The 26393-nt window shown below is 31.9% G+C and overlaps 2 protein-coding genes across 2 annotated transcripts in view; one reads left to right on the forward strand and one right to left on the reverse strand.

The window, feature by feature from the left end:
* Positions 1-178: 178 nt before the first annotated feature.
* On the reverse strand, positions 179-1400 carry LOC113395146 (NADH dehydrogenase [ubiquinone] 1 beta subcomplex subunit 10). Its single transcript, XM_026632703.2, has 4 exons — positions 1173-1400; positions 967-1102; positions 467-606; positions 179-344 (listed from the first exon to the last, which is right to left on the reverse strand). The coding sequence occupies exons 1-4, from the start codon at positions 1267-1269 to the stop codon at positions 238-240; spliced, it is 480 nt and encodes a 159-aa protein (XP_026488488.1). The 5' UTR covers positions 1270-1400; the 3' UTR covers positions 179-237.
* A 6135-nt stretch (positions 1401-7535) lies between these two features.
* The window catches only part of LOC113395082 (uncharacterized), an 84036-nt gene continuing 65178 nt past the window's right edge, over positions 7536-26393 (forward strand). The window contains exons 1-2 of the mRNA XM_026632634.2: positions 7536-7877; positions 21695-21795. Coding sequence (XP_026488419.2) covers positions 7704-7877; positions 21695-21795 — 275 coding nt within the window. The 5' untranslated portion in view covers positions 7536-7703. The remainder of the gene's footprint in view (positions 7878-21694; positions 21796-26393) is intronic.

Genomic DNA, 26393 nt, shown 5'->3' on the forward strand with positions numbered 1-26393 from the left:
CTTTAATTTTATGACAAACTATTTCACACGATTTTTTAATCAAAAATTTATTTTACATAGAAAAAGCCTTGAGGAAAAAAATTTGCAAATTATTTACAGAGTACAATCATAGATAATATAAATATTTTCAAAATAATAAAAATTAAGGGTAAAAATAGGAGCAAATTATTTACTAAAATTTTTATTGCAAGGGCATTTAATGTTATCTACTTATATATTAACATTTTTTTACTGTATTCACTTCGTCTGATCAGAAAGGGGACCATTACGTCTCTCCCAAATCATACGATGTTTTTGTTTCATGTACGCTTTCTTAGCATCAGCATAAGCTCCAAGGTCACCATCTGTAACATGAATGTATAAAATAAATTTCCTAGATGATTTTTATAACTGGGGAACTTTATAACTGTTGTTCGTTAATGTCAAAAAATAGTGTAATGTACATGAATTGAACAAATAAACTCACATTTGATGAACCAAGCTTCTTCCGCAGCTTTGTATCTTTCCCATAAGGGCTTGCAGACAGTCAAATGTTCTGGTGTTTCATACATCATGCAATCCTCAAAACGCATACGCAGAATGTTCAAGATCTCAGAATCAACAGCTCTGTAAAAATACAGTTATTATTAATCAAAACCTAACTTGACTTTGGCTCATGTGAAATCTCATAAGATCTTTAAAATATGGTTAAAATTATTCTTAATAGCTTCAATTGTATAAAAAATTACGAGATACTTCATTACACAGCAAGTAAAACTATTAAACAGAGCACTCAAAAGAGGGATTGACATCAAGAGATAGGTTCGAGGCTGAAACAGTGAAGAACAGTAAGGATATAGGTAATATTGATTAATTTATTATCTATCTTCACTTTATTTAAAAAAAAACCTTGAAATTTAATATTATTGATCGCTAAAAATTACTTGTTAAAAGATAAATGATTTAGTAAACAAGGGAAAAACTAACCTATCACGTTTAAACTGCAAATTGGCTTCATAGTCGCAAAGCACATCATCGGTATAACATTGATCGATGGTCGGTACACGGCGATACTGCTTGTGATACCACGGATACTTCTTCTGGTTCGGTTCCACGACCTTTTCTGTAGCACAACAATTATATTAGGACCGTACTTACATAACAGTTCGGAGCGTCGAGTACATGATTCCTACCTCGCATCCATGTTACAGGAGCATCTATAGTATTATATACAGCATTTATAAAAGATCTAAATACATTATCGTCTGGAGGATGATCTCCTTGAACCATTTTGCTAAAATGTTATCGATGTCCCTACCAAATGAGACATTCATTAATGATTATTTGACAACTTGACATTTCTTATGAATGCGACTTTGACAAATATTGCTTATGACAGTTGAGTCAGTGCTTCAAATTCTTTTAAGATACCACAGACAACCATTTAGCTTTAATATCATTGAAAAAATATATATAACAGATAGTAGCTATTCTAATAGGCTAGTATTATTAATTGAATTAAGTTAAATGCAGGATACAAAAAAGTTTTGAACTATTGAAATATTTTTACTGGAACTTATCTATGAAATGTGAATATGTGACGTTTAATTTTCTATAAACATTATTTATTTTAAGCATATATACAAATTATTCGAACGTATCTCTTAAATTTAGATAGAATTGCTAACATCTTAAAAACACATTTAAGCACATTCATTACATGACCATTCTTCTATTACGAAATAAAATCTGTATGAATTAAAAAACGAATATCGAGCCGGAAAGTTTACCCACAGAATTGTAAAAACCGCATCAATATCCATTGCTTAGTGTTAAAAATTTAGAAAAGAAATTATTTTTGTTAAATATTTTTAACAACTGGTAGTTCCTAGACTATTACGTTACTACGGGTGTTATGAAGATTATCTCATAAAAATAAAATAATATGTATTTACAAAACAATAAAATATTGAGAAAGTTATTCAAGTAAATGTCTTTTAAATAATATGTACAACTTTATATTTATAATATTAATTGAATAGGGTTAACTGTCACTATAAAAATGGTGTTCTTTTTTGAATCTTAATAACTTTTATAAGTGTTTTTGTGGCTTTGAACTTTTCTGCACAACACGGTCCAATTAAGCACTCAAAAATTCAGTGGTGCTTGTCCGGATTTTCACAGGCGATTTTCGGTTTAGATTTACGTGCTCTTACATTTGGGTCATTTCACTACATTCGTTTATATTGTATTTAAATGTATTAATTAGAAAAATTAAAAGCATCTGCGGAATGTTATTATAGAAACGAATACACCAGGAAATATTTATCGGCTATGCGGAGTTAGAAACGGAAAACGTATATATTTCATAGTCTACATAAGCCATAAAAAAGTATTGTTTATGAAATTAGTTATATTTTTAAAAATACATATCTATTCCGAAAATTAAAATTGAATTCCATCTTAAATTAAATATATTTAATTAAATTTTAATATGTAGTAGTAGTTTGTAGATAGTTGTTGGATCTGTAGTTACTTGTATATACCACCGTTACTATCAATATATATACCTTTGGGTAAATTGAATTAAACCTGTTAGTTTAGCGTTAGTGGAGGCAATAAGATGGCGTGATATATGTTTTAGAATTATTTTTGCACGATTACTCCAAAGATTGTGTTTCAACTTCAGAAGGACGGATATACCAATAATTTGGAATTCACCATTTTTTTCTAATATTTGAGCTGTTTGTCTTCTGTTTCTCTTACGGCTTTGAACATTAGTCTTATACTAGATGAGGCAAATGTGGCAACGTATGTAGCATCTCACAATAAGGTATATCTTATTGTGAGATGCTACAGTGCAGAAAACAGTACGAGTCTCAGATATCCTCAATTATTTTTTATGTAAATAAATTAGGGAAATATCTACCTTTAGTATTTAATGAAAATTGTTAGTTAGTAAACAAGTAAGTAGGCAGTGTGTAGTACAATGCAGTAAATTTAATTCCTTTATTAACGTAAGTACGTTTAATAGTTCTTGTATTATTATGAGAAAGCTAAACTTTGACAAAACCTTGTGTGGTTTGTGGTTGCCAAAGTTTTGTTCTGTTTTTTTTTTAGAAGGATTTTTGTTTTTATGTATATGTACGTCCTCAAGCTACACTATGAGCGCGTAAATCTTGTAAAAAAATGATGATGGTGATGGGTGAAACAACCAACCAAACCTTCAGTTTACTATAAAAACTGTCCTGTTAGAGTTTATTGCTTAGGTCGCCGGGCGGACAAATGGGCCACCAGATCCTAAGAGGCCATGACGTCCCATAGACATTGGGGCCGTAAGAATTTTTTACCATTCTTTACATCGCGAATGCACCATCGACCGTGGGCACTACGATGTTATATCCCTTGTGTCTGTAGTTACAATGAACAAAAATACTAAGTATTTCCCCTAGGCGGTAGAATATATTAATGAGTACGTAGATGGAACCCACCCAGACGGTCTTGCACAAAGCCTTCCCACCGAGTTAAAAAATAGTCATTTAATAGACAAACCAAATCGATGACTAAAATGTATTTTAAAATATAGTTTTTATATATAGGAAATAATAATTAAAAAACAGCCAATTGAGTGTCTACGCGTGCACTATGAAGATTTCAAATTTCTGTTTCAGTATTTTTATCGAAAAAATTGAAAAATAACATTTTATTTCTAGTGGAGCATGCTTTTACCTCAATCTATTTATATTATACATGAAATTATTTGGTCACTAATTAAATTACATCAAAGTATTTTTAAATTTCACCGTAAAATTGTGAATACCGTTAGATTATAATCTATTTTGCAAGATTGTAAATTGTCAAACGATTTTGACCGTAAAACAATGATGACAATATATTTATTATTTATTCATTTAGTAGGCATTATTTTTGGTAGATAATAATAGGATTTAATTTCAGTTGAATCACCGTTCAAAATATTTAAACCAAAATCTTTTATCTGTTCTCAAGGCGTAACAAAGCCCTATAGGCTTCCGTCCACTGACAAAATATTTTTTACACCGTACTTCCTACCTTCATTTTCCTACATTCCTAATATCATGACCCAGACGTACTTAAATGATGAAATTATTAGGGTTAGATTTTTGTGTTTGGCTGTAGTTCAATAAACAAGACCGTCATTATATGAAGGTTACTAAACGACCTGTATAATACCGTACTGTTCTTTATAAGAACCATAAGCTCTATTACATACTAGTGGTCGTCCGCGGCTTCGCTCGCGTTTAAGGTAATAGTTGTCATGTGTTAGGCACAAAAGTAGCCTATATCCTTGCTTGGACTTCATGTTTGCTTTGGTTTGGTAGTGAAAGAGTGACAGACGAAAGACAGACAGAGTTACTTTCACATTTATAATATTAGTATAGATGTATTGTTCATTTAAAATGATAAATAAACCATTATATAAGCACAATATCTCAATTTTATTTTATTTAAAGTTCATTCTTGTCACATCTCCTTTAAATTTAGCGTCGTCTTTGCCGTATTAAGTGTTATAAATTTTTCACTTTACACATCTCGCATTTTCCGCCTCGTCTCTAGTCACGTTCCGGGACGGTCGTGAACCCGAGACAGCATAAAATTAATAGCCGTGCGTTTATCTTACAAATTCCCTTCTTATGGAATGTTTTAACTATTTTACATAGAAAAGACCTTTGGATCAGTCCCAAAGAAATGTACGAAGTGACACTCAAATGTAATGATTTAAGACTTTGTTTTTACTTATATAATATGTATATATAATGTAATTAATTCAATGAATATGTAAACTGATTTTTCTTGTCGGCTTTATCACTGAACTGGTACATACACATTTACTAAAACGTATATTTTCGCCAATTTTGAATAATGTTTTATTTTTCTAAAAGATTAAAATTTGAGCAAATAAATAAAAAAAGCAAGCGGTGTCTTTTCGTCACCATTATTGTATTTAAAAAAAATAAGTCTAACATTTAACGCGAAATTTGTAAAGTTTAATATACATTTAAACTTTAGTTATAAAATTATAAAATTATTTTTGTTTTGAATTAAACAACAACTAAGACTAGTACCTACGTACTACGTAGAAAGTACACGGCCAGGCTAAAGCCTCCTCACCTGATGGTAAGTGGTCACCACCGCCCATAGACAAAGGCGCAATATTAACCATTCCTTACATCGCCTATGCGCCACCAATCTTGGGAACTAAGATGTTATGTCCCTTGTGCCTGTGATTATACTGGCTCACTCACCCTTCTAATCGGAACACAACAATACAGAGTACTGTTATTTGGCGGTAGAATATCTGATGAGTGGGTGGTACCTACCCAGACGGGCTTGCACAAAGCCCTACCACCAAGTAAAGTAAGTTAGGAGATAATTGCAATAAGGCCGGTTTCAAAGGTTCACGAGTTAATCATTGTTTTTGACCTCTCTAAAATAATAATAATGGTAGGACAATAATGTTTATTGTGCTAAAAACCTTATCAGTATGACAGACATCGTAAGCATCGTCGCAGAGGTCTCTTTCAGTCATCATATCGGAAAGTAGGTAGATAGGTAGGTAGGTAGTAAACTTTAACATAGAACGATCCTATTAATTTCTTATATCCATTAGTTATCTCTGCCACTTTGTCCGCATCAAAGTATACCAGATTTCCGAGATCCGACACTTCGCCCGCATTTAATTTACTTTTTCCAATAATATGACAATAATTTATATACATATTAGCAGTGTACTCGATGGGATATTCCGTCGTAAAGTTAAACCGATTCTTTTAACGTGGATTTTGGGTAAACTGCGTTATCTATGGATCAATTTCCATATTAGGTATTTCAAAAATGACTAACTTTCATATAATCTTTCATCCCCATTTAACCACCTTATGGGATGGATTTTCAAGAGCGCTTAACCGACTGTCTTTTAATCAAAAACGACTGACGATGACTAGACTAAAGATTTAACATCTGGCTTTTATACGTAAACGTAACCCTAAACACCGATTTCCATAATTACATATAATTTACAAAAACGACAAACTTTTACTTATAAACTTTTAATATAAACGTTCATCCTAAGTTTGACCTCACAGGAGAGGTGTTTAATTTCCACAATAAATAAAAACATAAGTATATCTTTAACTTATTAACATAAATAATAACGAATTTTCATACAAACATTCACCCCCTAGGGAAATAATAAAAAAAAAAATCTTTCTTATATATCTCGTTCCATAAGGAATTGCTATGCATAATTTAAACCTGTTCACCAGTCACTTATATTAAAATTAGATTATCTGCTCTTACCCTCTCTGTGATATACATACATTACACAGAATTATCCTTTAAATCTTGTGTATAATATTGAATTTACGAATATATAAATCCATATAATATACAAAATATATACTACGTTAATAAAAAAACTCCATACCTATATACATAGTTCTCAAGTTTTGGGAAGGGATTGAATCCCAATACAGCTGATTCTAGTTTGGGATTCAGCGCTATCATAAAATTGTAATTACTGGTTATTTATTTAAAACATTTAGAGGAGAAAGGCTTATTTCATCGAATAAATCATTTTGTTAAAGTATAAACGTCTTCCAATAAGAACAACCATTTACGAATTTTTAAACCAAAAGCATATTACCGCTTGCTCACTAGATATTCGCGAAGCGCTGCAACGCTGCTTTATAATTAGCATAGACTATTTTGGTCCGATTTTAGAAGCATGATATCGAAATTCGCTGACCTACATACTTTGATCATCGTTTACTAAGGAATTACTACAATATTGTTTTAAAATATCCTCCTTATATTTTTTTAAATTATTTATACATTATTTTACCTATCTGATTTCAGTTTAAGTGGTAATATTTTAATCTCGCGTTGAGGTTTTAATTTGAGAAGCTTTCCCAGCTTTTTAAGCCACCGTCAATGAAAGTCATTGAACGGGGGCGGGCGCCGCGCAGGCGCTTTAACTCTTTTATTATCGGGTTGCTAGGCCAAATAAAAAAGTTTTCAGTGGAAAATTTTAACATTTCTATAAGACTTATTACTGGTTAACTTTATATACAGTAACTTAGCTTGGCTTACTTTTTACAAAATTAATCGAATGTAATATATGTATAAGCTTATTCATTTCTAAAGAATATTTCTGCATAATTTTTGTTTTGATCTTATTAAAAAATAAATTTATTGTTAAATGCACATCATTATTTTCGTATTAGTCCCTATTTTTATAGCCATACAAAAAGATTTTACATTAATTATTTCAAAAATAAAAGAAGGTACATTTAACGTATAATTTGAAACATATATTTAGCTATGAATGAAAGTCCATATTTCAGTTCATGCCCTTCAATTACAAAATCACGTTTGACTGAACTAATCTAACTATTTATGTCAAAATTCGTCAAAAATATTTTGTTTACATGGCTGAAAAGTAAAGGAGTTTTCGAGCCTGGGTATAGCAGCTTGCAACCCGGTTTGACAGAGTCAAAACCGGCAAGCTGTCATTTCATTGTGCGTTAGTGTGTGGTAGCGTTGTGTTGTGTCGCAAACCGTAAGGTCCGCCGCGGCCCTAGTGACCGAGAGAGCGTTGCGCGTGTACTGTTCAGTAGCGTGTCGCCCGCGGTATTCGGCCATTGTCGGTTCACGCTCATGAATGCGAGTGCAGTGTCGGCAAAATGCGGTGGCGGGCGCGCGCGGCGCCTTCCCGCGCCAAAGAACGCGCGAACATCAGCTTCTTCATCTTCATTATGTTCTTCGCTGTGTTTGGTGTAATTGTGTTGACTGAGTTGTTGTTACTCGAACGACCTACGCCAGGCTCTACGAGATCGCGGTATAATGAAGATCTTCAGGTCAGACATCAAAATCACTGTTGACATATTTCTTTGTTATTTCGTCTGTACGGAAATCTTATATAATTAATGAATTATTACTTATCTATAAAAATATTGATAAATGTGTTTATTATAGACTCGTTGGAGGGAAGAACAATATTTAATAATAGAAGGTAAATTGACAACAAGCGATAAAAACATTGTTATGAAAGCTTTCGCTTTCCAGATTGATAAATAATATTTGTTTAATTAAATAAGATTTGTATTCATCGAATGGAATATTACAGTATTATATCATGGAAATATTTATTACTAATTTCCATATACATTAAAATATTATTCAAAGGTAAGTTGCGCGTAGAATATTGTCTATTTATAACTTAATGTTTAAATCCACAATAACATTTTCGTTGTATCGAAAATAAACACATGTTTAAATACAACATATTAAAATAAAAAGCTATTTCACTTTTTGAAATAACCGTAAATTTAAATTTTTATCTGTTATTGTGTTATTTTCTGTATTAACACCGTGCTAAATTCTCGTACAAACAATATTTCTGTATGAGAAATACAGTTACCGGTCAAATGGCTAAAAGTCTTCACGGGTCATTGCCCTATCGTGTATCGTTTGATGACACTATATTTGCGTATTATTATGAAAAACTTATACTATTACATTGGTAAGGGTAGGTACTCGTAAATGGGTCACCTGATGGTAAGTGGCCACTATCGGGGGCACCGGCAACTTTTGATGTTATGACCCGTGTGCCTCCAGTTACACTGGCTCACTCACTCTTCAAACCGGAACTTAACAATACTAAGTATTGCTGCTTAGTGGTAGAATATATGTAGGATGGACCATCCTAGAGCACAGCCTTAAGACATCTATACATAAACGCGACATCAGAGTCGCCGAGGCTGTGCTCTCTCTGATCGAGCACGGAGCAGGGTCCGCTGGATTGCATTAATTAGGATTAAAAAAAGAAAAAAATTCACCATATACAGTATTTTTATACATTATATATTATCATATATTATTTATTATGGACTATTTATATATTATTTTAAAATGAAAAAAGAAAAAAAAAGTCAGTGTGTTCCACGTCTTCCAAGAAGACGACAAGCTCGAAGTCCAGCGAAGATCTGCTGATGTTCAGTAACAATATAAAATTCCGCGTAAATTAAAAAATGGTACGGGCAACTGTGAGCCCGTGGATGTTGTAAAGTAAATATATATATATATATATATGTAGGATGAGTGGGTGGTACCTATGAAGGCGGGCTACCGCTAAAGATTTCTCTGCTTAGCGGTTGTTTAGATAAACACAAATTTCTCAAGTTATGTCAATATTGATTTAACATTCGAAATAATTTACCCCCCTGGGACCTAAACCGTATTTATAGGTACAGACGACACATATCAGAATTAGGTAGGTATTTAAATAAATATGGAACAGGAAACATAAAAGTTTCCAAGATATAATCTCTTTCTGAATAATCTGAAAATTAGTTTTATTGATCGAATATAAAATACAATTGCAAAGAATTATTGATCTTTAAAAGAGATTGAATGGCTTCTTTATACTTTCATAATTATATACTCAATAAAGTTTGATAATAAAACAAAGTATAATTGATTACAGGTTTTCAAACATTAGAACGATTACCTTTTCAATTGAAAAATTTTGTTAGTTTAATTTTAAAACTCGTTTTCTATATATATTATACTAAATTTCGCTCGCGGTTTCGGCTGCGTGTTTGTCCATCCTTGGTGTTCAAGCTTTATTCCAAATTTCATGGCATTCGGTTCAGTGGTAAGGCCTTGAAATCGTAACATACAGACAGACAACATAACAAATATTATATCTAGAAAACAAATAATTTTATCGGGTGTGTAATAGTATAATGAAATATATGAATATATAAGCAATATATACACAATCGGTCGAGCATGTTTCTTTAAAAAAAACCTAATTCAGTAAAGATAAATTACGTGCATCTGGTGTCAATTACGCCAATCATGATAAGAAAATTCGTTTCGGCGAAATAAATCGTATCAAACAATTTTTTATTTAAATACACTTAACTCTTTTCTTTTAATATTTATGTTTTGTTAATAATCACACAGAAATATAAGTATATTAAATACTAGTAAATTATATAAGTTAGTAAGTAAATTATATAATATAAGTATTAAATGTGTTGGCAATTTTAGTGACTTGGCACTGAAAGAGTAACATACAATCAGACAGAATTACTTTCTCATTTATAATATTGGTACAGATAAAAAAAAGTATAATCAGTTATAGAACCATAACCAGTAGCGTGTTATTTAACCGGCGGCCGCAATATTCCTCTAGGATACCATAGAGTTTCAATTCGTCGTGTAGCTTCTATTTTAAACAGTTCACTCTAATAAAACGACGGCCACACTTTTTCTTCCCGTTAGGTGTTTACTTAGAGCGGCAACTGTTTGTAAAAATAAATGTTCTAGTGCTGTGCAAAGGGGTCTCCCCCTCTAAAGTAGAAGGAATATCCATTAGTTCCACACGTTGGTCCACTGCGGTTTGGACGTAAGCCTTTGATCATTCGACTGATGCACAATGTTATTCTTAACCGCCGTGCACCACTTCTTCCGTTAAAATACAACCTGACATTATTCACAAAGTTCTGTATACACTGTACGTATTTTAAGTATAAGTGATATTTTGCAATTCTGTATTAAACATTTAAAAAAATGTTCAGTTATTCTATTATCAAGCATCGAGCACCTTATAGTCGGCCCGTTTAATATATATCTATATATATATTTATGTATATACATGTGAAAAGAAAAATAAATAATACCCATACAAGTTTTTTAATAATCGTAAATCGTTTATCTATATTGATAGAAATCTATATTTGTTTACGTGTTATGATCATTTATTCTTATGCTTAAAATTGTCTTGTGCTTGATTGTTAGTTGTGACGTACGACATCGTAAGGTAATCTGCATGTAAGGTATGGTACAATGTCTGACATGTATATCCGCCAATCAACAATGGAGCAGGTTGGTGGATTTAGTTCCATATAAATTTTTAAAAGGTCAAGAGATCCTTGCGTGGCTGTAGTTTTACGATCTGTTACTTGTTTTACGAAAATGCCTTGGCGTTGTTAGTCTTCTTCATGAACACCAACAAAATACCTTCACAATGACCCAGGATTGTCCTATATTCTTTATCAGGTATTTTAATTATGTCATTTGACATATACATATCCCAAAAAAAGGAATCCAATGTCACTCAAATTAAGCCATTGCACATGTATATCCCGGCCTTAATATATAAATCTTTGCGGGCGTGCACACAACTCACCAAAATGTCATGTATAAAAATGTGTATATAAATACTTATGTACACATTTCATCACACATATCCATATATCATTTTTAATATTTTTTTCCTGTTCCATTTGCGTATTCAAGACAACGGTGAATTGCGCCTAAGCTTTATCGGGCGAGTTTTGAGTGTTATAGGATCTGGAAAAATATCAATTCGTAATTCCCTCAGAACTCTCATCACAGTGTTTCTGGAAGATCACATTGTGATTTTTAAGGCTATATTGATGAGATCTCTCATCGTATTACTTGTGCTTTTATTGCCTGATAATGATGTTTATAATAATTATGATAAAATATGTCTTGGCTATATTTATATATGATGTTTATTTATAATAGTAATATAGCCAGTGCACAAACCTGCGTACAAATTTTAATGTGCAAAAACTACGATCTTCCTAATAATATATATTATTTTTATGATATAGGTGGGCAAGCGGACCACCCGATGGTATGTGGTCACCATCGCCCATTGATATTGGCGCTGTAAACTATTCCTAATATAAGCTAAGATTTATTGTCCCTTGTGCCTGTAGTGCACTGGCTCACCTCACCCCATAAACTGGAATATACCAATACTAACTCTTGCTGTTTGACATGCATGCATATATTTAAAAAAAGTTATTTTTTTATCAATTTTAGTTTTTAATTATTTTTAGTATTAAATTAATGAACAGTATTTGATATTTGTAAGGTTTATTATATCTGTATCGGCGTTAATTAACACTTTTATAACCCTTCATAATTGCATTCGTTTCGTTTATTTTCATTATAATTTGCACAAATGTACAATAAAAAATGTCTATTTATTTTATGTACATGTGTATTTGTTATATGAGGCAAGATTTTAGATTTTTTTTTAATTTTATATTAAGAATAATAATAAAAAATGAAACGATATTTGTATCGTTGCAATTTCCACCGAAATTACGATTATTTTATCTATGTATCTATAAAAACGAAAACAGTAACAGCACGCTTATTAACAAAATAAAATAAGTAGTAGTTGTCACAATTTCTGAGCCTGCAACTTGATTGTTTCCTCTTCGATAAAAAAGTAATGTTCCACGGTTGGGAAAAGGCCCACTTTTCTTGTAAATTTTTGCCTTCCACCACGCTGCTCCAATATATATTCACACCTCAACTCGGCTCGATACAAAGTTCTCGTCGCCATATTTTGTTAACGAGGTTAATTATATGTATATGTATATATATATATATATATATATATATATATATATATATATTTTACTAGCGACCCGCCCCGGCTTCGCGCGGGTGCAATGCTGATACTAAATATACTTACAGAATGTCTTTATATACTTCAAAAAACGTACTTCAAAAACGTTCACATAAAACGGGGATTGGATGAAATACAAATTTCCAACCCGCATTTTACCCCTTTTAGAGGTAGAGTTTCGTAACATTCCTTCTTAGCAGATGTCTACACCCTATAAGGATACCTACCTGCCAAATTTCAAGTTTGTAGATGTTATAGTTTCTGAGATTTCGTGATTAATCGGTGAGTGGTATTTCGCTTTCATGTACATATATCATGTATTCTGTAACCCATTGTATCACCCGTGAGCAAACAAGTGCATGAGAAATCCATGTTGCTTGCACGGATCTGAACCATCTTCTATCAACTCTTCTATCCACTGAACAATCTCGTACCAATCTGCGTGCAATGCGAATTTATATTTCATTAAGTGAGCTCACGCGCGAATAGTTTCCCAGTAACCGCTGGGAGCGTTTGTGTTTAATGAAGTTAAAAATATATTTCAACTCGTGAACCATTTACGACGCGACGATTGAAAGAGGAAGGCAGAATTGACGAGTACGTGGGCAGTTGTGTTAATTAACATTTCTATGCATTCGAATTTCAAAATATAATTATCTAATTATATGCTTCCGAAAACACACCGATGAAATGAAGAAGCAGTCCTTATAATTATGTACATTAACTTTCTAGCTATTATCGAGAGTTATGGACAGCCTGTGTCATTTTTATCTACTTATCAGTTTCCAGTATTGACTTTTTTATACCCTGGAAGTGACGGATAATTTTTTTTTTTTTGTAATTAATTAACAATAGGCAAATAATTCATTGGCCCAGTTGCTTACGAAGACGCAGATTCAGGTCCTGTTTCGAATCGATCAAAAATCTTTTGATTTTGTATGTCAAGAAGTATTCCGAGTTCTCACGTATTTTATTGAGCTTGATTTCATTCCAGCTGCGTCTGTTTACCGAGACGCATGTGAAAGAAAGAGACAGAGAATAGATATTACAAATGTTAACTATAGGTGCTATCACCTGCACAGTTGGCAAGACCTTGATATTCACTGCTGTGCTGTGACAGACATCCGGCAAGGGAGACTTTATTACATTATAAGTTATGAATATGCATTGAAATAAACAATTGTATAATTAAAAATAAATAAACCTTGTAATTTTTTGGAATAAACACTGTTATTATATTTTACTAACAAAATATGTCCAAAATAGCCACTTAACTTTAAGCTAATCGAGAAAAGATTAGTGTAAATACTAAAAATGTGTTACTGTACATATCATCCTTACATTGAATTAGCAACGTTGAATTTCAAGACGAAGCAACAAGCTTGAGCCTGATCTTCTCTAAGTCCTTTAGTTCGCGTTAAGGCTTGCTCTGTGAGAAAGTGATTTAGACTTTAAATATAATACTCATAGTTTTTATCATACGTTTAGTGAGAAAAGCATGATTTATCTTAACCTAATAAAGTACTCTGTGCTCACTGCTATACCCTGTTCAAGTTAGCTTGATCTTTTTGAGAGACGGGCTAGTGATGAGAAATAGAAAATGTAACTTATATAACAGTCGATGGAACGATGGAATGCGTAATACAAATTAGAATTTAATTAACTTATTTTTCTAAAAAGAGTAATACCAGCTAAAGAGACCCCAACCACTAGCCAAAGAGACCCCAACCAAAAGCCTTAGGCCCCCGTTCGTAATAATAATTTAACAATGATCTTTAATAAGGATTTTTGTAATTGATATTTGTAGCAGTTAAGTGAAGCAATAATATATAATAGAAAAAGTCTTAAAATTTTCGGATAACGCTTGAATCTTTAGGAACTTTTGTATTATATGTATTTTTTTAAATATTATTACAATTTTTAAAATAATTAAATTAAGAAAATAATATGTTCGTCATTGTAAAGTTATGTCGATCAGAAAAAATTACATCTGTCAAAAAGATTAAGTTATCTTGTACAGGGTATAATAGAATAGTGAACACTCTCTGGTTTTACTTTTATAACAGAATAAATAAACTAAATACATAATTGTGAGTCAGCAATTTCTAATGTTCTAAATTTAAATAAATTCTTATTGTATTTGTTATTTACATCTACCTATATTAATAATTTCGTGCAGGTCTACGACAAACCCGATTGAAACCTATCGATGTAGATCGTTAAAAAATCGTATACCGCAAAATTCGTATAATCGATATATTTGATATTAAATTCATGAAATTCAATGAAATGACAGCTCAACGCCATGTTTTACGTTTACGGGAGCATTCAAAAAGTGTGTTCCAATTAATCTTATCCATAATAAATTATAGATCAACGTTTATGAAAAGTAAAGGATAAACCGTATTTGTTTAGTTTTATTTATTTTATTCGAGCGAAGCCAGGCTTTTATCTAGTGTACAATAAAAACAAGCTGATTCTATTTGTATTTTAAGTATTCGATATTTGAATTTTTTCGTGAAAACATTTTAGTCGGATTTTATAAACATTTGTTTGTACGAGTGATAGTAAAAGTATTTGGACGTCAGCATAAAACTAACATCGGGAATGATAGCGTTTCAGTCTTTATATCGATATTAGGAATCTATTTGATATATGAATTGATCTACATAGTTCCCTCAGGGAAGTAATATTATTAAAACGTAGCTATAAAATGTTTTTATTTTGTTAGTAGGTATATATTTAGGTTAAGTGTTTTATAGTTTAGACAGCAATCTATTCTTAAATAATTATAATAAAAAAAAATATTTAAAGCACATAAATACATACTCGTATATCTCTGTTGTTATGTTAATAAATATTTCAATAATTACATTAAATACCTAAGTAAAGTTATTTTGTTACTGAGCATGTTAATATTATCTACACAACTAAATGAAATTGAAGTGTCTGTTTATTATATAAAAATAATAAATGCGTATGAGTGTTTGAATTATACAGAAACAACTGACACAATTTTATTTAATTTTTTGTCTATGTGCCTCTTTATCTTTTTATGTCAAGTATACCGATTGAAAGATCTGAACCGATTTTGACGCGACTCTTACTAGATAGACAAGTAGTATTTAAAGTAGTTAATTAGGCTATTTAAAATTTTAAAGGATAATAGTGTTTCAAAAAAAATATATTGTTCGGATAGAACAAACTTCTAGTTCGCTTTAATATATAAAACCAAATCAAAGGATTATAATGCTCAAGTGAACCAACTTGTTATTAAAACATTATTATCGTGATCACACAATGTTTTTAAATTTTTCGGACCGATCCAAAATCATTGAGCATCTAAAGAAAACCAGCCTGGAGCTATAGAGCCTTCGGGTTGATTGATCTCGTTCCGGCCGTGTCGGATTACCATTTCATTGAGTTACGAATAAAATTTTACTACGTTTAAATTTTATAGAGCTTAAGGCGAATTATATGATATCATATAATGTAAAACCAATATTTTAACGTGATTACTTTTGATATTTAATAAATAAATTTTATTATGCATTTAAAGTATAAATTTTAAGTGGAAGAAACAGCTTAGCTTATATAATAATTTACATTATATCTGTACTAATACTATAAATGTGACAGTAAAGTGTCGGTCTGTCTGTCGGCCAAACCACTTGATGAAATTTAGTTTGAAGCAAGTTTGAATTCCAAAGGACATAGGCTACATTTTCATACCTAACGCTTACAATAGAACGTAAGCGAAGCCACAAACGACAATAAGTATGATATATGTAACGAAACCTTCGAAATGCGCTGGAGATTTTGGCATAAGTTGGTTTAGAAGATTTTCAGTGAGGCATTGCGAAATATTTACGTTATATTTATTTGAATTATAGAACGATAATCCTTAATTGTTATTTAGAAAAGTTTATAAGCTAAAATGTATATTATTCATGAAACTTCGATACGGCAGATAATACAATTTTCAATTGGCTGCATTCAATCCGCCCGGCTGTGCCTTCGAAGTCCATTAATTTTATTAGGAAGGAAGACGTCTGGGTATCCGTACAATAGATAGCGGTAATGGATATTAAACAAGATTGGCTAATATTATTTATAGGTTTTTATTTTTTTTTATAATTACAATTTTTCAATATAATGTTAAGAGTAAAACTTTGAAAGTAATATATTGATTTCTACTTTAAAGTATATGTATCACCGTAGAATGGTAAATACCCTGAGATTGTAATCTATCTCGCGAGATTGTAAACTGACGAAATATTGTGAACGGTGATTGTACTCAAAATAGAACTTAAAAAAAAATAGACAGATTATGATATTTCGGTTAGGTTATATTAGAGTTTTTATAATTTAACTTTAACTAGCTTCTGTAGATTATAATATACCGAAAAGTAATGCGTTAAATTGTAAGCAGTAGGGTACGGTTCGCAATCTCGCGAGTTAGATTATAATCTAACGGTATTTACAATTTTACGGTGACACATATTTAACAATTACAGTGACATTTTTGATTGAAATTTACGAGTATTTTTTAATTGTTTTGTAAAGCTTACCAAGGTTTGAGTATATCTATATACACACAGATAATGAAATACTGCAGTTATTATAACATTAAGAGTAATTAAGTTTAAGACATATCTAAAATACGAATAGAAATATGTGCTATTTTATGTAAGGTAGGCGGTCTAGCTCTGAGATTCTTCGCACCCCCTGACCGACCGGACCGCGACCACCATCGACTTGTCGTGGAATGACTTGCCCATAATATATATATGCGGGTTTACGAACGCAGGTCGTAGCTCCACGCACCAGTAACGCTGCTGCCCGTCAACGATCTAGTTAAAATTTATATCATAGGATTAATAAACAGAGACACGTGTTTCTTTCGTGTTTAATAAAACCTAACTCTAAAACATTTTGGTTTAATTAAAAAATATATAAAAAAGTTTCCATGCTTAGTTCCTTTACAAATAAAAGGAATGGATTTCGTTTGTAATAAAAATAGTGTTTACCTACTTTTAAATAAAAAAATAAGTCTGTCTATACCCTTTACCCAACCCACGGACACGACGTGTAGCCACTTAAATTCACTTAGTGTTTGAATAAATTAAAACCCGCACTTGCCCTGTACGGATGTAATTCGTATTCGTTGAGTCCTATGCAGTTTATTTGTGCAAAATGGTGCACAACTCTGAAACGTCTATTCAAAAATTCCCGAATGGATTTTCATATGTTTTTTTTAATTTATAATATAGGCAGGCGGACGGACAAATGGACCATCTGATGGTAACTGACATGATAGAGATTGGCGCTCCAAGAAATATTAACCATTCTTTAAATCTCCAGTGCCACATCGACTTTGGGAACTAAGATGTTGTGTACCTTGTGCATTTTGTTATAATGGTTCACTCAACCTTACCGGAACACAACAATAAGTATTGCTGTTAAGCGGTAGAATATCTGATGAATGGTACTCACCCAGCCGAACTTGCGCAAAGCCCTACCACCAAGTACGGTTTTCATCAATGGCCGGAGTGATTGATGAAGATGGTTTAGGTGACTAATTTAGTAGTAGCTTGATTACATAAACAGTAAAAGTAACGTCTTAAAAAGCGGTCAAATTAAAGTTTAAAAAGTTCCATTCTGTATTTATTTTATATTTAAATATTAAGTCACCATGCAATGAGCTAGCGTTTCTGAAATGAGACCGTTTTAACTAACAAACAAAAATAGCCGGCTATTTGTGTCCGACTGTAAAACAAAGGCCCACTTGAACTGAGGGTTTATACAACGCGCGCTGATGGCTGGTTAACGTCCGTCGCAGAATTTCAGTTTAGAAATGTAGGCTTCCTCACCTTAATGTTTCTTTTACAGAATCTCTAACAAGTTTAAGCGCTTTTTTTTAACTTCAATGCAATGACTTCGTTCAAAAATGGGTCGCTTTTGCGAGTTTTATATAATCGATTGAATATTATTGTTGTACAAATTTTAAGTAATTTCGTACTGATGCTTTCAATATTTGCTGTGGATCTTTTTTTAAGCGTTATTGATGTATGGATCAGGGAATTACAACCAATAAAACTTGTATTTACAATCTTAGTACAAATATAATGTTCTCCGTGCACTATTACTTGTGGCTGCATATTTCTCTGGTCGCATAGTGAGACGCCAAAACCGACTAGATCGGAGAGAAGGCAAGGAAACGATTTCATGTACTTCCGAGGCCCGCGAGTTAATAAATGCCAATGGCTCCTGGCTATGGTTGGTTACTCTGAATTTCGTAATGTATAAACCCAATTACTGTAATGATAATATCTATTGGCCCGTATTCTGTAGCATTATAAGCTGAACTAAACCAATTAAATAGCTGTTAGTTTTCATTGTTGTTCATTGATGTACTTAATAACTTGCAGTGCATATTATTATAATATTTTATTTTATAATTTTAGTGAGAACACAAGGTAAATATAAAAATATTCACACATTTAAACAGATACAGATACGCAAACATGTACATGCATTCTATTAAAATAAATTAAATTTAATTCAGCAGACTTCGTTATCATTTGTCATATAAATAAATTTACTATAAAAATTACGACTATTTCGAATTGGGTAGTTAACGAGAATCAAATCATACGTCATCTGCTGCTAATAATAATGCTAAATTTAGGTTGAGCTGTATTCAGCTTTGTATTCAACCCGCTCATCACAGCCACATATTTTTGTGTACGACATGTGAGTAAGCATAATTAGCGAATATTCGATTCAAATCGCCTAATGTTTGCTTTGTCATTCGAAAACTCTATTTGACGTCGATCGAGTGGAATATATCGAGAATCGTTGTTCGATAAGTATGTTTGTTAACGATGTTGAGTTAGCTATCGTTATTTATTTAAAAATATGGAAGGTTTTTTTAAAGGAAAGGTTTTTGTTAAACTGCGTAGTTTATTATTTTTTAATTTGCCGAAACGAATTTGATGACCAAAATCCGATCCTCATTATCGAAGTTGCTTGTTTGTTTCGAGCTTACGTTAACAACTTTACTAAAGATCGCGATTGAGGAAGGCGTTTTCAACAAATGAAGATATTATGTTTAGTTATTTAAATTACATTTTTGATAATTAATCGTACAATTTTGAATTTCTAAAACTTTTAGTTGGTTATCATGAAATCAAATAGCGTTTAGATCACTACTAATGTCCATTAAACCGGTCCGTTCATTCGTACAAGTACGCTTGGTATGACGCGGAACAAATCTAGCGTGTTATATGGAACCGAGTGAACAAGATATAACAACATAGTGTAGATTGCATTTATCTTTATATTCACTGGTGGTAAGGCACCCGTTTCTATAATAAAATACCGCAGATATTTTTAACTTTGCCTATTCATAAATTCAAATCATTTGTAAAAAATACATCAATAAAAAAAGTATATTATTCAATACAAGATTATATAGATGATAAAAAAGTGTGGAGTTAATACTTTTGTACTTCCAGGCAGGATATATTATATACATATGTAATTGTATTTAACTAACATAACTTTGTATTTTAAATGGTAAAAAAGATTAACTACTGAGTTTTTTGTCGGTTCTTCTCGGTAGAATCTACATTCCGAACCGGTGGTAGCTTCACTTAATATAGTTTCTACAATGACGATTCAAAAGTGCTTGTAAAAGTCTTCTTGAATAAAGTATATTTTGATTTTTGATTTTGGTAAGGCTTTGTGCAAGCCTGTCTGGATAGGTACCACCCACACATCAGACATTTTACCGCCAAACAGCAATACTCAGTATTGTTATGTTCGGGTTTGAAGGGTAGTTGAGTCACTGTAACTTCAGGCACAGTTTCAGGACCATAATAAAAGAATATGCTATAAAATAAACTTTATTAAAACCATTTCGTCTTGTGAATCGTAAAGTCCTCCTGAATTACAAAACCCGTAGTAATCTCCTAAAATGTTGACGTAATATTTTCCTTGGTAATTCTTTCTATCTATTTTATATCTATGTCAAAGTGTTTATCCTGTTCGTCATTTACTATTCCAAGATGGATGAAGGAAGAGAGAAATCATATTGATATGTAAATATAAAAACGTATTTTCCATACTTTATACACCCCATATTTTTCTTATGAAGTCTTACAAAAAAAACTTCTTCACCACGATATATTATGGTCTATATATACATATAATAAAATTGGAGTGTCTGTTTGTAATATTAAAATAACCCATTTTTACTAAATGCGTATGTATGTATACATGGTACATATACCAAAATAACATTTTTTACAATTTTCGTCTGTCTGTCTGTTTGTTCCGGCTAATCTCTGGAACGGCTGAACCGACGGGACTCACTGGCAGATAGCGGATGTAATAAGGAATAACTTAGGCTACTTTTATTTTAGAATTATATATAGAATAAAAATAAAATCACGCTACAATATCCAAATAACTTAAATTCAAACAACGCGCACGAGTCGCGGGCACAGCTAGTATATCATAAAATAAACTTCTACAGACGCAACCGAGCTTTTTTTTATCAACCAAACTTTTTGGTAGTTTTTATATCGATTATTATATTAGAAATATTATTATATTAGAAAAAGGAAACAAGTTTTTGTCATATATATTGCAAAAATGCATTCCTATAATTAAAAGTTATTAAATTTGAATTAAAAAAAAAAAAACAATTTAAATAGATAACACTTTTACCATTTTTATCTGTAGCTTCGGCAGTTAATTTACAAACCTATGATGAAAGTCTTAAAACGTAAATGTGGAAGGAAACAGGTTCATATTTAAAATTTGACATGACATATAATAATTTTTGGTCTAATTTTAATTGTATAGTGATTTCTAGTTTTGCGATGGCCCAATGAGAAAAAACAACGTAAGCACACAGAATTTTGTAGTAATAATTCTATTTACTTAGTTATCAAAATTGCTCATATTAGGCAATTATGATAACCCAGAAATAAGTATTTCAAAACATGCACAATCGTTCATGCAGAAAATTGTGTGTCGCAGTGTAATTGTAATACTTAATACGCTACTCTACAAGTATCTATGGTTTGGCAACAAACCGACTCCAAGGGGTTGAACTTTAGGACTAATTACAAGCAGTATAAGGACGAGTTTGGAATGTTATTTATTGATAAGAATTGAAAAACATATTTTTTGTTATTTTAGGGTTGGGAAGGAAGAACAGAAACTGGTGGCGAAGGTGCGGAGCCACCGCCACCGGCGCATGCGCCGTTGGACGCAGTCTGGCAGCCAGTAGCTGGCACTCGGTAAGTCAAGTAGCAGTAACCCAGTTCGAGCCCTTTACTTTGTCCACATTAATATTGATGAAGCGTGCGCTTTATACCTAGGATTTTTTTATACTATATTTATACTCTGTGGTGCATAATGATATATTCCCTCACATGAGCTCTTCAGACGTACTCAAACAGAGGGATAGAGTTTAATGATATAGTTAGTGCTTCTTATATTATATTTTATTGCGTATAGGTACAGATATTGTCGTTAGAACTTTTTTTGCTGGAAAATCGTATAAATTTCTAGTATAAATTGTTGAATTCAATAGAGTTAGTTGTTAGGGATCTTGGAGTCTATTTAGATTTTAAATTACTTTTTGACGAACTCTTGATGCATCATAATCTTACCAAATTCTAGAGATAATTTTGAGGATCCAAGGACTTTAAAATTGTAATAATAATCTTTATTGCAATACAATAGATACAACTCCTTGACGACCTCCGTGGTCGAGTAGTGTGTACACCGGTTTTCATGGGTACGCCACTCCGAGGTCTCGGGTTCGATTCCCGGCCGAGTCGATGTAGAAAAAGTTCATTAGTTTTCTATGTTGTCTTGGGTCTGGGTGTTTGTGGTACCGTCGTCACTTCTGATTTTCCATAACACAAGTGCTTTAGCTACTTACATTGGGGTCAGAGTAATGTATGTGATGTTGTCCAATATTTATTTATTATTATTATTTATTATAACTATATTATGTGACTGATTTCTAAACTAGATTTAACTGTATTCTTGGAATAATTGCCCACTCACCACTAATAGTTCGTTATTACGTACATTGTATATACACACTCATTTTCTTATCACTTCACTCAAGAAATCCATTCTCGAATATGCTTCAATGGTTTGAAATGCTCAATATGAAATTTAACTTTTTTTTTGTTAAAATAAATATTGTTATTATTTTTAATGAGATAAATATTTATTTGATTCAATTAAAGGGAAGACTGATCACGCTGTATATATAATATTATCTGAGTACCGTAACTCTGTTCACTGTGATATAAGTATCGAAAAAGAAAATTAATACTCAATTTAAAAAGATCTTTGCAAGAATAAAATAAGAACAATAATAACTTTTTAATTTATATTTCTTGATTGTACTTGTTTTGTTTAATACGTTTAGCTTAGTAATAATAAATATCTTTATTGAACACGCAAACAAAGGAAAAAATGCAGACTAAAAATAGTAGTTCATTTAATATACCGAACTTTTTTATCTTATATACCGTTACACCACGCTACTTAATCCGGTCTTATGTACAGACTTCAAGCCACTATTTTACCAAGTCAGCTTCTTTTTATATGTACAAGTTAAAGGTTGGGACGGGACAGTAATAGCCTTACTTAACTTCTTAACCGCTGAAGCTAAGCTCAGTTTTAGAGGCCAATCTATGCTGTTTAATATAAAAAATGTCAAGCTATTATATGTATATAAATAATCATTACGGAACATAAACAGAGTCGCGTGGTCTTTCTGTACGTGATAATCTTAAAAAACTATAAAAAATATTCGGTTTTCAGTAATGGACGGAGTGATTCTTGGTGAAGGGTTTTTTCGTATAATTCATTAAGTTTTTTATATAAATTATATTTTATGGAAATTATTGTTGGAGATCTCGGAAAAATCGTGCCGACTGAGAGCTTTACCTGCGTGTGTGAATATGTACGACTATATAGACGTTTTATGCAGACCCTTACACTTTTTTATCTTATCTTATAACTGGTAACTAGTTTTATTTACAAAAATTGATCTTGATGTATATGTTGAGATGGTTAAATCTTCTGTTGGAAGGCACGTCTGAAGTGTTTGACTATTAATTAACGAAATACAAATGTAAAAGTTTCCTTAAGTTTGACTTTGACTTGGGTTTTCATGATACAATAATCAGAGAAATTTTACATATACAATCCATTTTACGATACAGGCCAAATCTCTTGGGGCACATAGATTTCATTAAATATGGTTAAACTTTGGTATCCGGTAGCAGAACTTTGTATTTGTTGTTTTCTCGCTGATTATAATAACTCGTGTCAAACAGCAATGAATAAAAAATATTATAATTTGAAAATTAATGTTGTTTATGTTTGATGCATCAATAATTACAATTCAGACTCGTAACTGCCTCCTGCGTCGCGTGAAGTTTAGGCTTCCCAATCTCCTGCCTGCCATCTCTACGCGCCTACTATTTTTTAAGAGCACTCCAAGGTTAAGACAGATAAGGTCACGTACTCCTATAATCTAGGATGAATGAGCCAGGTCTGTGACATACGACATTCATCTAAAGAAATCATAATAATTACACTGGAAGGGATTATATGATATAAGAACACGAAAGACACGTATTTCTTTTTTATTATAGTGACATGTCAATGTCAATGTTTTCCTTTTGAAATACAAACATAATCATCTGCCATCTTTGTCACACTTAAACAAAATAAATATATTGTCCTGCTTTAGCATGATGTTCAAACTTAGTGCAGCAATAATTATTTTTAATTAATTTTATCAAAAACTCTGTGCTACCTTTTAACGCCAGTGGTATTATTATGGTGACGGTGAAATCTCTATCAAATGCGATACGTTTTCCTCAAACTCACGCTACCAGATAGCTCCTGCTAGAAGAATATTCTACTACATACATACATCACATCGTTTAAAAGTAAACGAATAAAATAAGATAGAATAAAAGTGAACGAAGTCAGGGCTAATAGCTAGTTTTGTTATTAAATAGAAACGTGTCAACATAATATAAATCACGATTAACTCAATAAGTATGACTAAAATGTAAACATTTAAAGTAATAAACGCAAAAACCATCAGTTATGGCGAATATAATTTGAGCGAAAACTCCAATAAATCCGGCGGCATTAAATATTGCCATTAAAACCTACGAACTCTGGCGTAGAGCCAGGAATTGTTCCGTCCGATCTCCACTTGTTTCGTATTTATTCGTTGGAATTCTCTTATAACGTAACTGTCAAAGATGTCGGCTAAGTTATAATTGCATTCATAAGTTTAGTGAAATAAATGTTGTATTTTAGAAGAAATATATTGAATATGTACTTTTATTTATCGATCGTATTATTATTATTGGTAAATCTAAACGAGTTCTGGAAATAATGGAATTTTCGCTGCATAGTCGTCAAGGTTCTATGAATATTCCGGTGAAGTTTAATTTTATCCCGATTAGTAGAATTGTTGTATGTTATAAAATTAGTATGAAATTAAAAACCAACTTACATTGGTCAATATATGTAGTAAAACTAATGATATTTATTATAATTGATTGTAATCTTACAATATTCTGTTTAAATGGTTGTTTAGAATTGGTTTAAAATTCATTTGTAAAGTACCCTACATAAACTAACAGGTGAAGTAAAAGAATACTTTGCATATTATAAAAGTACATGAGGCATTTAACGTAACTGCACGTTATACCACCGATAGAAATAAAATGAAAAATATACTGTACTATACAATATATATAAACAATATGAAATATACTTTATTAAAGTATGCTCTTAAAGCACTTGGAGCCGAGATGGCCCAGTAGTTAGAACCTAGATGATTTATGGTTCAAACCCAGGCAGGCACCACTGAATTTTCATGTGCTTAATTTGTGTTTATAATTTATCTCTCGGTGCTCGGCGGTGAAGGAAAACATTGTGTCTAATTTCAATGAAATTCTGCCACATGTGTATTCCACCAATCCGCATTGGAGCAGCGTGGTGGAATATGCTCCAAACCTTCTCCTCAAAGGGAGAGAAGGCCTTAGCCCAGCAGTGGGAAATTTACAGGCTGCTAATGTATGTAAAGCACTTTTGAGACGTCATTTTACAAGATTAATTTTAATATAAAATTACCACCAGACCGGAATGTTGATTCTACCAAGAAGAACTGGCACGAAACTCAGTAGTCGCTCTCTTTGAATGAAAAATAATTTGAATCCCAGTTGCTGCGCAAAGATCGCTCCCTTTTGAGGAGATGGCAATAATCATACACACTTATATTTATGTATCACTTATATTACCTACAAGCTCTTTTATCATTTATATAATTCTGTACAGTATGCAATTTTTGTTTTTATTTTTATTTATCGAACGTACAATGTTCTGCGGAATGTTATTATAAAAACGAATACCCTTTCCCGGGAAGGATGTACTTACTAACTTTTTGAAGTACAAAGTACAAGCGAGGATGGACTCTAATAACAATATTCGTTAATGTATCTTAATTTAAGTAATATATCAAGGTAAAACGTATGAAGTCGAGTCGAATGGATATTTTAGAAGTATGTGCATGAAGAGAAGGAAATAAAAAAAAAAACTTTTATAATATAACGAATTATTAACCGACGTCTATTTAACAAAGTAAATAAAGTACGGTCTCGTTAATGGACGTTTGGAATTTCGTAAGAGGAGGTCGCTAACGAGTAGTAATGGTGAAAAAACCCTTGCCTCCTCTTTGCTTTAAAAGTTTCCTTTTCCAATTTGCTAACTGCTCCCTCCATTTTCACTCTATTCGTTAAACGTTTCAACGTTCATCGTGTCGTTACGTTCCTGTTATTTG

Source organism: Vanessa tameamea, chromosome 9 (genome assembly GCF_037043105.1).
Source record: "Vanessa tameamea isolate UH-Manoa-2023 chromosome 9, ilVanTame1 primary haplotype, whole genome shotgun sequence".
Lineage (NCBI taxonomy): Eukaryota > Metazoa > Arthropoda > Insecta > Lepidoptera > Nymphalidae > Vanessa > Vanessa tameamea.

Excerpts from the sequence above, each read along its gene's own strand:
- LOC113395146 (XM_026632703.2), bottom strand. The coding sequence starts at position 1,269 with ATGGTTCAAGGAGATCATCCTCCAGACGATAATGTATTTAGATCTTTT. Across the intron at positions 1,103-1,172 it reads TCCTGTAACATGGATGCGAG|AAAAGGTCGTGGAACCGAAC; the intron begins GTAGGAATCATG and ends GTTGTGCTACAG. Across the intron at positions 345-466 it reads AGAAGCTTGGTTCATCAAAT|ATGGTGACCTTGGAGCTTAT; the intron begins GTGAGTTTATTT and ends TTCATGTTACAG.